Source organism: Lycium barbarum, chromosome 4 (assembly GCF_019175385.1).
Source record: "Lycium barbarum isolate Lr01 chromosome 4, ASM1917538v2, whole genome shotgun sequence".
NCBI classification, from domain to species: Eukaryota; Viridiplantae; Streptophyta; class Magnoliopsida; order Solanales; family Solanaceae; genus Lycium; species Lycium barbarum.
Genome location: NC_083340.1, coordinates 129,785,018 through 129,801,018, shown reverse-complemented (window position 1 = coordinate 129,801,018; position 16,001 = coordinate 129,785,018). Strand labels below are relative to the sequence as shown.

At 36.2% G+C, this 16,001-nt stretch overlaps 1 protein-coding gene across 1 annotated transcript; it reads right to left on the bottom strand.

The window, feature by feature from the left end:
- Window positions 1–85: 85 nt before the first annotated feature.
- LOC132636451 (disease resistance protein RPV1-like) lies at window positions 86–5,360 on the bottom strand. Its single transcript, XM_060353326.1, has 5 exons — window positions 4,726–5,360; window positions 2,805–3,897; window positions 1,969–2,247; window positions 1,043–1,876; window positions 86–965 (listed from the first exon to the last, which is right to left on the bottom strand). Exons 1-5 carry the CDS (start codon window positions 5,214–5,216, stop codon window positions 345–347), a joined length of 3,318 nt encoding a protein of 1,105 aa, XP_060209309.1. The 5' UTR covers window positions 5,217–5,360; the 3' UTR covers window positions 86–344.
- Between the last annotated feature and the right edge of the window lie 10,641 nt (window positions 5,361–16,001).

Here is a 16,001-nt window from a genome sequence, read left to right as displayed (position 1 = left end):
TAAATACAATAAAGTGAATACAATGTAAAAGTAGTTATAGATGAATACATTTGACATGAATACAGGTGAGTTGAATACATATGACTTGAATACAGTGAAAAGAATTTTTGAATTTTTTTTATTCGCTGTATTCATGAATACAGCTAGGCCGTTTTATGAATACAGCGAGCCATTTTTTGAATACAGCGGGGAAACTATAGCTACGCAATGTAAATATTGAAACTGTATCTATGACAAATTTTAAACCCCCAAAGTGTAGTCATTTATGTAAAATTCTCATCTTTTAACCTGGACCTTTCCCTGCCCTAACCCATTAAATTTTTTCAAAATTAATGCTTTATATCCTATCCTCTCCTGCCCCGCACCCCGCCGCGCCCGCCCCATGTAAATCTTGGCCTGCTCGGCCCCATTAAGAGTTTGCCCTGGACCACCTGGGCCCATTCTGCCCCAATTGTCATTCCTCCAGGTTTGTTCTCCCGGCTTTTGTTCATTATCTGAGAATGAGAATAATCCACGATTGCTGGCAATGATGTAACCTTACCATGTTGGTCTAAATATAACAGATGGATCCCTATCTTCTTTACTGTACATTCTTCACCTATCTCAGCGATTTGCATCTCAGTGATTTGTATCTGTTCTCCGCCTTTCATCGGGCAATCAAAAGGTTCTTCTAAGAAAGATCTGTAAAGTACACATAATAGTTCTGCCTGTCCCTCGGGTATTACATAATCATAAACCCAGTTGCCTCTCGATGACATTTTTCCGGCAATACTAAAGCTCAAGCCACGCGAATGGAAACCTCTTGAAGTCGGTATGTTGGCAAACTTGCGAACACACGCGAGAATCATTCCTAAAAACGTATACTCCTTATTATGTGTGGGCATAGTGAAGCAGATAGAAGAAGATGTTACTTGATTGTTGCACCAATGTGGAATCTCATTGCTTTGGAGATAAATTTCTAATCTCTGCTTCATCAAACGAAGACGGAAGATTATTACTATGAGAGAGAGAGAGAGAGAGAGAGAGAGAGAGAGAGACTAACCATAGATGGAAATGCTAGAGCATGTGCACTAAAGAAGCCTTCATTGAATGGATTCTGCAGAGAAGTACAATTAAGCATGCTCATACCACTTAGTGAAGGGAGGTTGTCCAACCCTGTAATGTTGACCAATTTCTTGCAATTTGCAATTTCAAAAATTATAAGACGACGTAAATTTGATACTGATGGGAGTATTTGAAGATTCTCACAATCATTCAAATGCAAGTTCATCAAAGATTGTAGGTTAGAAAAATCAAAGGGTAGACGGCGGAAACTGTTGCCGCTCAGATCTAAATACATCAAGGAGGATAAACTCCCAATATCCCTAGGAATATCAGCCTCGGAGAAACCACAGTTTTTAAGGACTAAAAACGAAAGAAAGGTCGAGAAGGATTGTATGTGATGGACTCTTCTTCGAGAAAAACTCCTCTTGGCCTCTATATATTTACCTCCCACATCCAAATTTTCGAGATCTTTTAGCATTTCAACAGATCTAGGCAATTGTTTTATACCCGTATCACTTGCAGCAAGAGATTTTAGACATCGCATATCTCCAAGGTCAACTGGCAGCTTTTGTAAAGATGAGCACCGACAAATGTCCAAGGTTTCCAATGATTTTAGCCGGCATATGCTGCTTGGAAGATCCGTAAGCTTTTTGCAACCAGAAAAATCCAGATCAATTAGTCCGTCCAAATTTCCAATTGATGGATGGATCTCCGTCAGACTCGAGCAACCATGAAGCCATAAAGTCTCAAGACTTCGTGAACCGTTGAAGTTTGGAGTTCTTCTGAGACGCTTGCTATCTGAGAGATCCAACTTCTTCAAGCTTTTACAACACTAAAAGTAAACCAAATACACTTACAAGTAAGATTTTATTTACCTTAGTTGCCATAATAGTACACATGAAATTGCAGAATTGAGTAACGAACCTGAAAATTCAAACCAAATTCTTGGATATCACTCTCCCGCATATCCAGAACTACAAGTTTATCACCTGGAAAATTTGATGATATACATTTTAAAGGACATCCTTTCCAAGACAACCATCTGAGCTCCTTGGACAACAACTCAAAATCTCCACTGATATTTAACTTGCCATCAATTATAAGCACCCTAAGATTTATCATTTTCTTAAATGCGTTGGTGCTCAAGTTCACACCCTTTAATGCCTGTGAATCTACCATCAGTACTTCTATCTTTTTGGAACCCTGTAGTTCAGTAAAACGAAAAGTACCATAAGACCATGTTAAGTACAGGAAATTAAGAGACAAAAATGCTTTATACAAATTGAAGGTCAAACAAAGAGAATAGATTATGTACCAAGAAAAATGAATTTTTACATCAGATCCAACTAGAGGTTGAAAAAAAAAATTAAAATTGCTAAAAGATCTAAGATGAGAATGTTTCAAACTATAGCTTATAGCTGAATTCAAACTTGATAATATCAGAAGAATAAAAAAGATAAACATCATGCCTAATTCGTATATATGGGTCTAGAAATAATAATGTAAATGTACCATAAATGCCTACAACAAATACACAAAAGATTAAAAAGTTTTAAAAATGACAGTCAAACATCTTTGAATAACTAATCTTGGAAAGAATATAGTCTACGGCAAATGCTCATTTATAGTTTGGCAAAAAACTAGAAATAATTTACTAATCAGAAGAAGAAACAAATGAATTGAATTCTAGTAGTGAAAACAGAAACAATAAGCAAATAAAAAATAAAATCAATAACCAATAAAGATAAAAATTTACTGACTTTATTTCCTTGTAGAACATCGCAGACTTCTTGAGGGTTGAACAGTCTACTTCGTTTTCCAGGGTCTCGAGGTGATTCCATGCGAACAATTTCTCTTCCCATATCTCGCACTAGATCATGCATCACCAAACTCCATGCATTTTGGAGCAAACATTTTTTCACCAAAGTTGCGATTGCACTTTCAAAATAAAAGCCACATGCATTTAATGCATCGGCAACTTCATCGCTATCAAACCCATGCAAGGCGCACGCAATATCAAGGAAAACACTCTGTGTATCACAATCAAGTCCATCGAAGCTTATCTTGAGTATTTTTTGGATATCAATATGAGGAATTGCTCTTAGTTTTTTCAACTCGTATGTCCATTCTTCTACGGATCTCCCTTGCAAATGTGACCCCAAAGTCACAAGAGCTAATGGCAGCCCACCTGAATATTTGATTATGTCTTGTGACAGCTCAACATATTCTGGTGGCGGGGAAAGACTGTTAAAAGCATGACAAGAAAAAAGTTGTTTAGCTTCATTGTAATTTAAAAGTTTGGCCTTGTATCTCTCATTTTCTCGAAGCCCACATAGCAAATGCTCCTCACGGGTTGTAATAATTATTAAACTACCCGAACCAAACCAACTTCTTTCTCTCGTTAAGGATTCTAATTGTCTTATATGGTCGACGTCATCAAGAATAATTAGAACCTTCTTTGACCCAAGTCGTGCTTTGATTAGATTGACGCCTTCAGCAGTACTGCTAACTTTGATGTCCTTAGTTTTGAGAATTTGATGAAGTAGTTTTTCTTGTAACTTGACTAGACCAAATGCTTCAGCTTCTGATTTAACGTCTAAAAGGAAGCAACTACTACCGAAGTATCGAAATATTCTGTTGTACATAGCTTTTGCCAGAGTTGTTTTTCCAATTCCACCAACACCGTATATACCAACCATACGAACTTCTTGTTCACATCCATTTTGCAGTAACAACTCGATATGTTCGACGCGGGAATCTACTCCAACAGGGTGCCAAGCAACATCTAGAGGTGTCTGGTTGACCTCTTGTAGGACTTGTTTTATAATACTTTCAATAAATCTTGATTCATGCCTACAGTTTTTTAGCAAAAACAGAAGTTAAAAGGTTAATGGCTATTTTTTGCACCGTCAGTGCATCGAAGTTAAACACTTTAAAGGGTTTTTATAGGTAAACCCCAAAAAAAGTGGAATTTGTAATCTTAAAAATAAGATAAATGGCCTGCTACGTGTGACGTGATAATGTACAAATTATTGTATGACTTAGAGCTGATCTGTGCTAGTTAATTGTAAATTGCTGATAAGTTTTAAGTGTTTGAAAGACTTTTTAAATGCTAAAACTGACTTTATAGATGATCAGTTACGTGTTTGAGTAGAAATACTGAAATTTATAACAAACAATTGATTTGCTCAGTTAAAAAATGTTGCTTAGTTGCTCTTTCGTTAAAAGGATCAAAACACCCTTAGAATTGTCAGCAAAAATTATAAGTATGTAAGATATTGATTGAAAAAAAAAAAGGAGGAAAGATGTACATGAAGTAGAGAGGAAGTTATGGATTTTGTTTTTGGTAAGGTATTTTGAGAATAAAATAATATATTTTAAAAATATATACTCTCTCCGTCTCAATTTATGTGATATGGTTTGATTAAGCACGGAGTTTAAGAAATAAAAGAATGACTTTAGAATTTTGGGATCTAAAATAAACAAAAGACATTTGTGTGGTTATAATGTTTAAAGTTAAATTATTACCAAATAAAAAAATGTAATATCATTTATAACCAACTTATGACTTTTAATTGATAAGCACTCAGATATATACCAAATGCATAAATAAGCGCTTATAAGCGGGTTTGACCGGTAACCAAACAACCTCCTAAACTCTTTGAATTAAAAAAACTGTACCCGTCAGCAATATTCCGTAAATCCCATCCAGATAAATTTGCAGCTTCGGTAAGTGCAGTTGTCCACTTGTCCATTCTTTGAGCTCCAAATGATCGTTCCTTGAGCATAGCCAAATCTTCACCGAAGCACCCATTTTGCTTGCGCACTTGAGAAGGATCGACATCATAAAAAATAGGCAAAACAACTTGTTGTAACTTCTCTTTGCATTCGAGAATTTTGACTAGTTCATCAAGACACCAACTAGACGAAGCATAATTTCTCGAGAAAACCACAATAGAAACCTTAGATTCTTGAATTGCTTTCTCAAGTTTCATTGAAATCACGTCACCCTTTTTCAATTCCTCATCATCTATGAAGGTATTAACTCCGACTTGGCACAACCGGGAATAAAGATGACCTGAGAAGTTTTTTCGGGTATCTTCACCTCTGAAACTAAGAAATACATCATAAGAGAAGTGTGAAGAAGTAGATGATTCTCCTTGAATATTCATGGTTGAAAGTTTTGAAGAGATGCAAGAGTAGTGAAGGGATTTTAGTAAATTTGTTAAGGAAAAGAGAGCTCAATGAAGCAGCTACATATATAGCACACTGAACAGCTTATGGTTTGGTTTCTTCTTGGAAACTTAATAAGTTTTGGGTCTCAAGTCATTTACAACGCGTATGGGAAAGTTAATTGAATAAGAAACGAACTTCGCTAGATATTTCCTAGGTACGTTTGGTAGAAATTTGTGGAGACAGAAAAGATATTTGGGGGGTTCTTTCCTTTTCCGTTTGCTTTTCAAGTCAATTTTAATTGCTACCTTTCTCATTCCGTGTTTGTACATTTTTAATACTGACCGGAAGCTACCAAACGGACCCCTAAAGTAATACGCCCCCCAATTCCAAATAAGTGTCAATTTAGCCTTTTACGCGCCGTTTAAGAAAATATTGCTTCCTCTAAATAAAAAAGAGTGACCGTTTCAGAAAATATTACTCCTTCTGGATAAAAAAGAGTGTTTACTTAACCATTTGCACACCCTTAAGAAAATACTAACGCTTAAACAAAAATATATAATTTAACTAAAAGTGTCTCTAATTAAATAGGTATTGAGATTTGATCACATAACACTTAATAGGGGCAAAATTGAAAAATAAGATTAATTCTTTCTTAAGTTGATAAGTGGACACTGTTTTTGACCCAAGAAAAAAAAAATCAAGTGGACACTCTTTTTATCCGAAGGGAGTGACTCGCAGAAAAACTGTACTCCTTCCGTCCCAATTTAAATGTCTTACTTTTCTATTAGGTTTGTCTCAAAAAGAGCGTCTCTTTCTAGATTTAGTAAGTTGACAATTTAAACATTCTACATAACAAGTTTAAAACCACAAACTTCAAAGGATATTTTAGTACATTACACATATCTTTAATTTAGGACCACAATATTTAAAGTCTCATTTTATTCCTTAAACTTTGTGCCCGGTCAAACTAATACACTTAAATTGGGATGGAGAGAGTTGATATTTTGACTAAACTACCCTTAATAAAATAATACCTAATTAATATAGTTTCTTTATTACATAAATATTTACTTATCTAAATTGGGGTAAATGAGGAAGAAAATAATCAATTCCCTTTTGATTACGTAGGAGGACATTTATTTTTTATTTTATTTTTATTTTCCATCCGGTGTTCGATATCCGCATTAGGGTTCGAGTAAATTCGAATTCGTACCGAATAATCCCACATTGGTGGGCAAAATACTCTCTAATAATGATGACTCCGTACCCAAAGGGGCTCGAACTCGAGACACCTTGGTTAAGGATAGAATGTTACCAGCCACAACCCTTATCGGTTGAGGATACTTATTTTGAATTAAAATAAAAAGGCTAAAGGCTAAATATACACTTATTATGAATAGGAGGAACTAATATTGTCTGTGGGCTCGTTTTCTTTTGCTTTTCAAGTAGATAACTCTCTTTCATATTCGCTAAACACCCGCAAACCGCATGTAAATCACCGCTAAATTCACATAAGCCGCCGCTAAATGCACCTAAACTCGCCATAATTTTTCTACTGCAGGCTGGTTTTTCAATTTTCTTCTGATCAATTATCTATGCAATACCTTCTAATGTCAGTTCTAGTTTTGTAGTAATTTGGACTGATAAATGCTTCAGTGACCAGTTTGTCCTTTGAACGAGTTCTTGTTTTCCTTTTTGCATATAATTAAGAACGTATTACATAAATAATATTCGTTCCTCCATTGTTTATTAAGGAATATTGTAAAATAACGCATTCGTCATTTTGACCTAAGATCAGAATTAATTCTGGCAAGGGAAGAAGCAGAGGAAGAACAAAACTTCCATACCACTAATTTTGTTTTTGGCAAATTCCACTAATTTTGTTTTTGGCAGGTGCACTAAAGAAGCCTTTGTTGAATGGATTCTGCAAAGAACTACTCCACAATTAAGCATGTTGATCCACTTTATGAAAGGGAGGTTATCCAGCTCTGTAATCTTGACCAACTTTTTGCAATTTTCAAGTTCAAAAGCTTGAAGATATACTTAATTGGATACAGTTGGGACTGTTAAGGCATCAAGTGTGTTTTAAATAATGGTTTTCTTTGATCGGTCCACTTCCACAGGTCCTAAAAACAGTAATGGCTGTAATTTCCCCTTTAGGCCTTTGTCTGTTCTCATTCTTCCGTGGTTACACTAGTTTGATCTTCTTCCTTGTAAAGGTTTCTTACTTAGTTGAATACTAATGAATGATAAAGTGATCCCTGTGCATTTAAGGGTCCAAATCTGATATGATTAGGTGTAGTTCAAATTAGTTTAGTAGGACTGATTGTGAGGACACGAGTGTGTCTCTTTGATATTAAGGCATCAGAAAGTTCTAAAAGTTTAGTTTTCATTTGTGTCTAATTGGTCTGCTTTCCATTGGTTCATCTTTAAAGTTAGTTGTTTTGGGTTCAATGATATAATATAAGTCTTGTTCCGTATGGGAGGTTATAATTTTCTTTTGACAATGGTTTCGATGTCCTATTAGAATATGACTTTTTGCATAAATGTATTGAGAGTATATATATCTAGATATGCAATATTTGGGATCGGTGGAACGCTTGAGTTACTATGTCTCTTCTCTTCTTGCTGATTTCGCTTAAATTAATCTGTGTTCAACATCATGAAAGTAAAAATTGCACCTTGGTTAATTCACCATGTTTGGTTTCTTTATTTTAAATAGCACTGTTAAAATAAGTTCAACTCTTTTAATACATTTCCTTTCTTTTATTGCATGAACTCTCTCATCCTTATCCAGTAGAGCAAAGGAAGAATTCGCAGCAGCAGACTTATAGCTAACTCATCTCTTTCACTTTACTTATTTTTGAAAGGAGTATTTTGTTTATGGTTTGTAGCCACAAATGACTTAACTTTTTTTTTTCTTGTTTACTTTCCCGAATGCAGAAGCGTGATTCTTAGTTGCCAAAAGTTGCATTACATTTTTGTCAAAAATGTAATAGTTCAGAACGATACTGCAAGCCTCAAGTAAATAAAATTTCCAATTTTGCTAAGATTTGAAATTATTTTCAAAAGAAAAAAAAAATAGGAACACTTGCTGCTAAAATAACTCAGATTTTTTTTATATCTTCGAGTTAAAAGCAAACGAGTTCATTAGCGGATTAAGAAGTTGGGTTATAATTATAGTTCAAAGTCTTACTAAGCCGTACACATTTTGAAGAGATTTATTCCTTCATGATTAGCTAAATTGTAGACTTAATTCATTAATTGAATTGAAGTTATAATTGAAATGCTAAAAATGATTTTCAAAGTTAAAACATGTGTTGAAATAGCTTAAAGATCTCTCGTAGCTTTTGAGTTATAAATAAGTGAATTCACTAACGAATTTAGAAGTTGGATTATACTTATAATTCAAAGTCTTAATAAATCGTGCATATTTGAAGTGATTTATTCCTTCATAATTATCCCAATTATAAAATTAATTCATTAATTAAATTAAGGACATAATTAAAAGCTAAAAATGATTTTCAAAAGTAAAACGCCCCCCTAAAGCTCATTTTCCAAAAAAATAAAATATGCTTCCTTTTTTAATTAACTAGTCATGAATATGCATCTTTTTCTAACTTTATACATATGAATATTAAACACATTTTTCAAACAAGTTATATAAATTTTCTAGCCATAAAATGCTAGATCCGTAGGTAAACCGCATTGGGCGGATCCTTAATACCGAGGTGCCTAAAACCTTCCTCGGGGGATCACCAGAACCTTTACTCGTTCTCTGGATTTTGTTTTAAAAGTTTTTAATAAATTAACCCTTAAAACTGGTTTCATAATTCCCATTCAATAAATTATGTGGCGGCTCTATTTGTTCACGACAAAAAGCCAAAGTTATGAGAACCTTTGATGCACGAGCGTAAAAGCTAACCGTAACAGATGGCAAAACTCGGCCCCGAAGGAAAGGAAAATGATAAAGCATCATAAGCTACCATTTTAGCTATCTCTACACGATCTTTCTTCTTGTTGTAACTAAAAGTTTTTCCGGTATGTGGGTCTATTGTTTTTTGAATGCCCCTGAAACCAATTTGCTCTTCCCAACCATCCTTATGTTTTGCTGCTAAATGACTCGATAGTCAACCCGTTCCCCCATCCTTATTGTTCCTACAACTGAATTGAAATGTTTTATTACATATATTACATGTGACTATTTCTTTCTCCCTATCTTTAGTAATATAATTCCAAACTTTAGAGGTTGGCTACGAGCGGGTTTTGCCGGTGCATCTTGTGTTTGTGATTGTTGTACTTGTGTATCTCCTATCGGATGTTTCGTTGATTGTGTTTCATCATCATCAACTTGATGAAAGGTTGGGCCAAATCGGTGTTCCATTACTTCACTATCTAAAATTGGATTATTTTCACTAATGTCATAACATATATTAGGTGTTTCACCCACAAATGTACAAATGTTTTCATCCATATTTCCCCTCCCCTGCCACTACTACTACTATCACCAAAGAGGCCCCGTCTCTTCATAATTAAATAGCAAGAAATTAAATCGTATGCAAATAAATTGCAAAAAAATAAATTGCAAGAAATGATATTGCAAGAAATTAAATTGCGAAATTTTTTGCAGAAATTAAAGATAGAGTTGGAACGACGGTACCAAATTGCTAGAATACATTCCGACTATACAAACGTTGAATTGAAGGCGGTTAGAATTGCAAATGCACCAAAGCTTTGAAGCTACTTTGGATTGTTGCAAAATCTCCAACTCCACCAACAGTTTGTTAGTATAATTGCAAAATATAAAATTGAAACTTGAAGGAAAAAGTGATTTTTAAGCATAAGTGCTTAAGTACTTTTTAAGTGCTGAAAGTTATTTTATAAATAAGCAGTTACGTGTTTGGATAAAAGTGCTGAAACTAAAATAAGTTGTTAAGAGGGAAAGATGATAGTTTAGGGTTTTTATTAGAGAGGGTAATATTGAAATTAGAAGAAAATATAAGGGATAAAAAAGTAAAATCGTTGGTTAAACAAAAATGGCTTTCAAGCCAAAAAGAAAAAAATTGGGGTTCCCCAAATTCTTCTTTTTGGCTTATTTTAAGCACTTTTAACTTATTTTAAGCACTTTTCTATTTTGTGTCAAACACCCAAAAAGTTAAAAATGACTTATAAGCTGGTCAAACCAGCTTATAAGCCAATCCACACGGGCTTTAAAAGTCCATCATTGAAGGTTGTTAAGAGATTTTGATTTTGAGAATTAGATTTTTCAAGTTGGTTAATAGTTTAGATTGAACGGTTGTTCCAATTGATTGAAAATATCAAGACGAGTTCAAACTTAAATTGAAGTGATTCAGAGTAGATTTGAGTTAAATTTCAAAGAGGCTCAAGGAAGAGGGCGAAGTCAGTTTTTATATAAAAGTATATAATGTTGTAAAATAATGTACATGGGTGTATAAGCACCTATATACTATTATGCACTTTTATACAATATTAAGACAGATACATTATGTATATAGTATATACGGTAAAAATCGGATATATGCAACACCGGTGAGACTGGGGGCCAATGGTATGATCAAATGAGCACGAGTATGATCGGTCTTTCCTTCAGAACGGAGTTATCCACCGGATGTGGCTGATCCGAGAAGAGAGAGGTAAATCTGTTGGTCCACTGTATCCGAACCAAACTCTGCGTTGCCGCTAGTCCGTTTTCTCCAAGTCAAGTTCTCGTGGCCGTTAGTCCGGTTTCTCCATGTCCGAATTGATCGTGGCCGTTGATCCGGTTAACCAGTTGCGGAATCGCCACGCGTCAATACCGTTCTGTCGTTTTGTACTGACGACCGTACGGGTGTCAGACCGTACAGTCCTACCTTATCCTTTTAGGGTTTCTTTATTCTAAAAGGACTTTGTGTTGTATGTAAGGCCCATGAGGCAAAACTATAAATAGAGGACATTTCCCTACTTTTAGGGGCTGGCCTTTTTGAGATATAGAGCATTGTAATAGAAAATATTTATTGAAGCTCTCCCTCCTTCTCTCTTTGGTCCGGATCAGTGGTGTTTGATCTTTGTTATTTATTCAACATTAGTAAACTTAATCATCAATATCTACATATTTATTCAAGACATTAACTCATATATTCTCATATACATATTATTGTATACGATTCCACACGTATTTCACATAAACCCAAAATAGATTAAAGCTTGTCCACATATCCTATACCTCACCTATAAATTCAATTGATTATCCAAATTTGGGGTAAACAGTTTGGCGCCCACCGTGGGGCTAGGATAATAGTGGTTTTTTTAATCTTGGCTTCTATCTCCTACCCATTGGATTAAGAAATCTTTTGCTAATCTTTGTGAAAACGGACTAAATGGCAAGCAGTGGGCAATCTGGTCATGTCAACAACAACGAAATTGTGGCCGAAAACGAGAACAGTGGGCTAAGAGACCTACCAGCAGATCCCATCGACCCAAATTCTGTCGATTCGAGGGAAGGCCTCAACCTGCAGAACACCGTGAACCAGGAGAATGCCGCCCAGCCGGCCATTGATCCCTTAAATACTCATAATTCAGTTACTTTATCCCGGGCCCAAGGCCAGAAAGTGCCGGATACTCCGGATAAGATTGACTTGCGTTTAATTTTTGAAATGTTGAAGGAACAGGGAACCGCCATAGCCGAACAGGGAATTGCAATAGCTCAGCTGCAAAGCAAAAAATGACAAGGCAGCCTTGGAAAGGTCAAAAGGCATCACCGAACCAAGAAGGGATGAAACACGGGTAGTCAAGAGTAACGGATCAGGAGCCGGTTCATCCACCGAAGTTCTGAAGATGCTCAAGACCTTGGCAAAACGGGTGGATTCAATGGAGAAAAGGGTGGAAACGTATAATTCTCGGGTAGATCAGATACCAGGGGCTCCACCTATTCTAAAAGGGACGAATTCAAAGAGGTACATTCAAAGGCCTTTCCCTCCAAGTTCAGCTCCGAAGTTGATCTCGAAGAGGTTCAAAATGCTGGATATCCAGAAATACGACGGCGCAACGGACCCATGGGAGCATGTGACTTCGTACACTTATTCCATAAAAGGAAATGACGTCGAAGAAGATGAAATTGAGTCTGTGTTGTTGGAAAAGTTTGGGGAAACCCCATCGAAAGGAGTGTTGACCTGGTACGACCATCTGCCCGAGCATTCGATCACTTCTTTTGAGATGCTCGCAGATGCGTTCATAAAATCCCATCCCAGAGCCAAGAAGGTGCAGGCCCGGAAGGCGGACATCTTCCGTATAGCCCAAAGGGATGACGAGTTGTTATGAGAATTTGTGAACCGTTTCCAAAGGGAACAGATGGAGCTCCCTCCGGTTCCGGAGGAATGGGCTGCATAAGCTTTCACCAAAGGACTTAATCCTCGGAGCTCGACTGCCTCATTCAAACTTAAAGAAAACTTGTTGGAATATGAGGCTGTGACCTGGGCAGATGTTCATAACAGATACGAATCAAAGATCTGGGTAGAGGATGACCAACTCGAACTTCCCCCGGGATCTATAAATGTAAGCAAAAGCTCTGAGAGGGTGAGGAAAAATTATGAGCCGGAGAAGAGACCATCGAGGGAAAGGTATCGGCCATACTCTCATTAAAAAAAACCGAGCTTCAGGTCGGAAAGGTCAAGGGTCGGCCCCAGTCACTTCTCCGGTAGGGTCGATAAACTGGCAGAACGCCCGTCCAACAGTCGAGGCCTCTCATTTAGGAGCGAAACCGGAAGCTCAGCTAGCTGTTGACACCCAATTTTGTCCCTCCTTTATTTAATTTTACTTACTCGGGCGTCTAAATTAACTGACGAGCTAAATACTTTATTTTCACTACTATTATTTTCTACTTTGAAAAATATTTATTTTTCTACATATTAATTATTTATTGTCTTTACATAATATATATTGTACCAGCTATCAAATTAGAAGCCCGAAAATAATTTAAATAAAGAAAGAGGAACCCATATTTTCGGACCAACATTTGAGCCCAAATGCCCAACCAATGTTTAATTCGGATCAGCCCACACCCTTTAACAGCTTACACGGACCAGACCACAACACTCGGTCCAGCCTATACCATACCCAACCCGGCCCACTACCTAAATTAAAACCCTAAACTCTTTAATCCCTAAACCTATCTGCCTCCCTCTTTCTTTCCTTTCCCTTCCCTCTCTCTACTCTCCCCCTCACCTTCTCTCTCTCGCTGAACCTCTCTCTGCCATCCCCACGTTCTCTGCACCTCCACACTCCCCTGCTCCCCACGTTATCTGCACCTCCACACTCCTCTGCTCCCCACTTCCTCTTGTTCCCCACGCCGTTCGTCTCTCTCCCACGCTCCTCTCTTCACTTTAACGCTAACAAAACCCTATAAATATGTCGAAGTTGAATCGTTGAAAGGGGGGATTGTTTTTGGACTCCTAACGATTTTCCTATCTCTTTGATTACTACTCTAAATCTGGAATTCGTTCGAATTATGTTCCGTTTCAGTTCTTCGGAAGCCACTTTAACCATTCCTAATTATTTTTACATATTTAAATCGCTATACTTGGGAACACTCATTTGAAAATCAAGTCGTTTTACTCTTTCGGCTTGTTACTTGAAGATCGAGCGTAGATTCGAGACCTCGACGCCTCACTTCACTGCACTCGCAAGAGGTAAACCTCGATACATTTATTATTTATAGTCTTTAGTTTCTGTTTGATTAAACTTCTAGCCTATTATGCTATATTTTAGTAGTTATGTAGTTTCTGTGTCGTTACGTTATTTGTTTGATGTTTGGGAGCTGTTAGGATAGAATACTAATTGCTAAGAAATAATTTGGAAAGGCGTATACTGTAGTTTGAATATTTAGACTGAATCTCCAGGACTTGGAACCAATTTAAAGCCGAATATACATAAGATATACAGTGGGTTATCAAGATAATAAGAAGGGATATATTCGATATACATCTGATATATACATTGTGATGTGTACATCTTAGGTATATTGTGTATACAATTGAAGCAGGTCGACACTTGTCTCTCTTTTACTCTGTTTGTTCAAGCAATATACACTGATATGTATGTAATCTGCTTGGGTTAGATACGATGCAATGATTATATGATATGTCGATGTTGTTTGCTGTTTCGATTTGGCCTCTAGTTTACGTTCTATGCTCAATTCCATTAGCAACTAAGTATTAGGCTTAGTTCTATTGTTTGTCTGATGAGTATGTTTTATATGAAATTAAATATGTCTTAGACCCTGATATTAGTTATATACGAGTGTTTCGTTTATGAAAATTTATGAAATAAATCGTGTCTATGCTGTTTCTGGATATCATACTCTAATTCTCATGACTTGAAGTGAAACCTTTCGTTGATTCAAATGATCAGATAAGATTAAGGCTGTTTGCAGTAAAAAGAAAAATCGAGACTTATCCTTTCTGTTAGTAGGAGTTGGCATGGGCTACTCTTTTGGTTCATAGACACGGATAAGTTCTATGTTAATCACTTGCTTATAGTTAGTGAATTCAAATTCTGCTTAGTGAGCATATTGTTAAATCTGTCTGCATACTTTATTTATAAGGATTTATTTTCTTAAATAACTCTGTTGTACCTATTTAACTGAGGCTGTTTATGCCATGTATAATTGAACTTGCTTGGTATATCGCCCCTGTCCTAAACTGTTTGGTATTGTCTCTCTTTCCTGCATGTGTTGCTATTGTATTTAGCTGCGAACTCTGAAATACGCATGATCTCCCGCACTATCAAGACTGCAGAATATTTCTGTGAATCTCATTCTTTATAACTAGTAAGGGTGACCCCAATTTGAAAGACAAATAAAGGTGGAAAAAGATGTTACTAGCTGGTCTTGCTAATCCTGTTTGCTGTGCCATTTTTATTCATACTCACGCTAACACTTTCTCATAAAAAGTAAATAGAAGTAAAACCAGTAAAGGAAATACAGTGATAGTAACAACAGTGATAGTAGTAACTGGTCAATATTTGTTTACTTTATTCGTTTCCTTCGCCTCTGAATCGTGAGTCTAAAAGGAAAAGATAGGTGCTTTGATGTTTATGGGGTAGCCCTCTTATGTTATTATGATGTGCTGTTGGAGAAAATCATGTTTAGCATCTGTTTCAACAGCCACTAACAAACCTATTTCAATGTTGCGATTAGGAATTTGAGCTTACATTCGAATGAAGTTGTGTAAAGTTGATAATCTTGTTTCTTTCTGGAACTGGAACCAAATCAGAAATTATGTGAAGTGTCCATGAAAAATGTTTTCTTTGTTTCTGTCTTTGTAGTATGATATGGGGGAAACTGATGTGTACTATGTTTCGATGTATTGGTATTGACTTTGAATTTCTTTATTTTTTAGATTGTTGACATTATAGTATATGTAATGTTTTGGATTTGTTTGGAATAACTTCCTTAACTTTCTCCTTTGTCTTCCATAATTGCTTTGATCGGGTTCTCTTTCTAATTCTTATTTCTTGTTTCTTTCTTTGTTTGCATGTACACCGGAGCCGAAGAGTTTCATTTGAGACACAACGACACCGCTTGTGGAAGTCCTCACACCCTTATTTTTCCTCGCCTTCGCACTACTTGGACAGCGAAATATATAAGAGATTTTATCCTTCTGTTGATGCCGGACATGGCTATGGGTCGTTTTATTCATCTCTACATGCTTTCACTTTGCTTGTGTTAGAATAGCTTTAGCTTTAATTATGTGTTTTCCGTTAGAAGAGACTAACAATACAAGGGA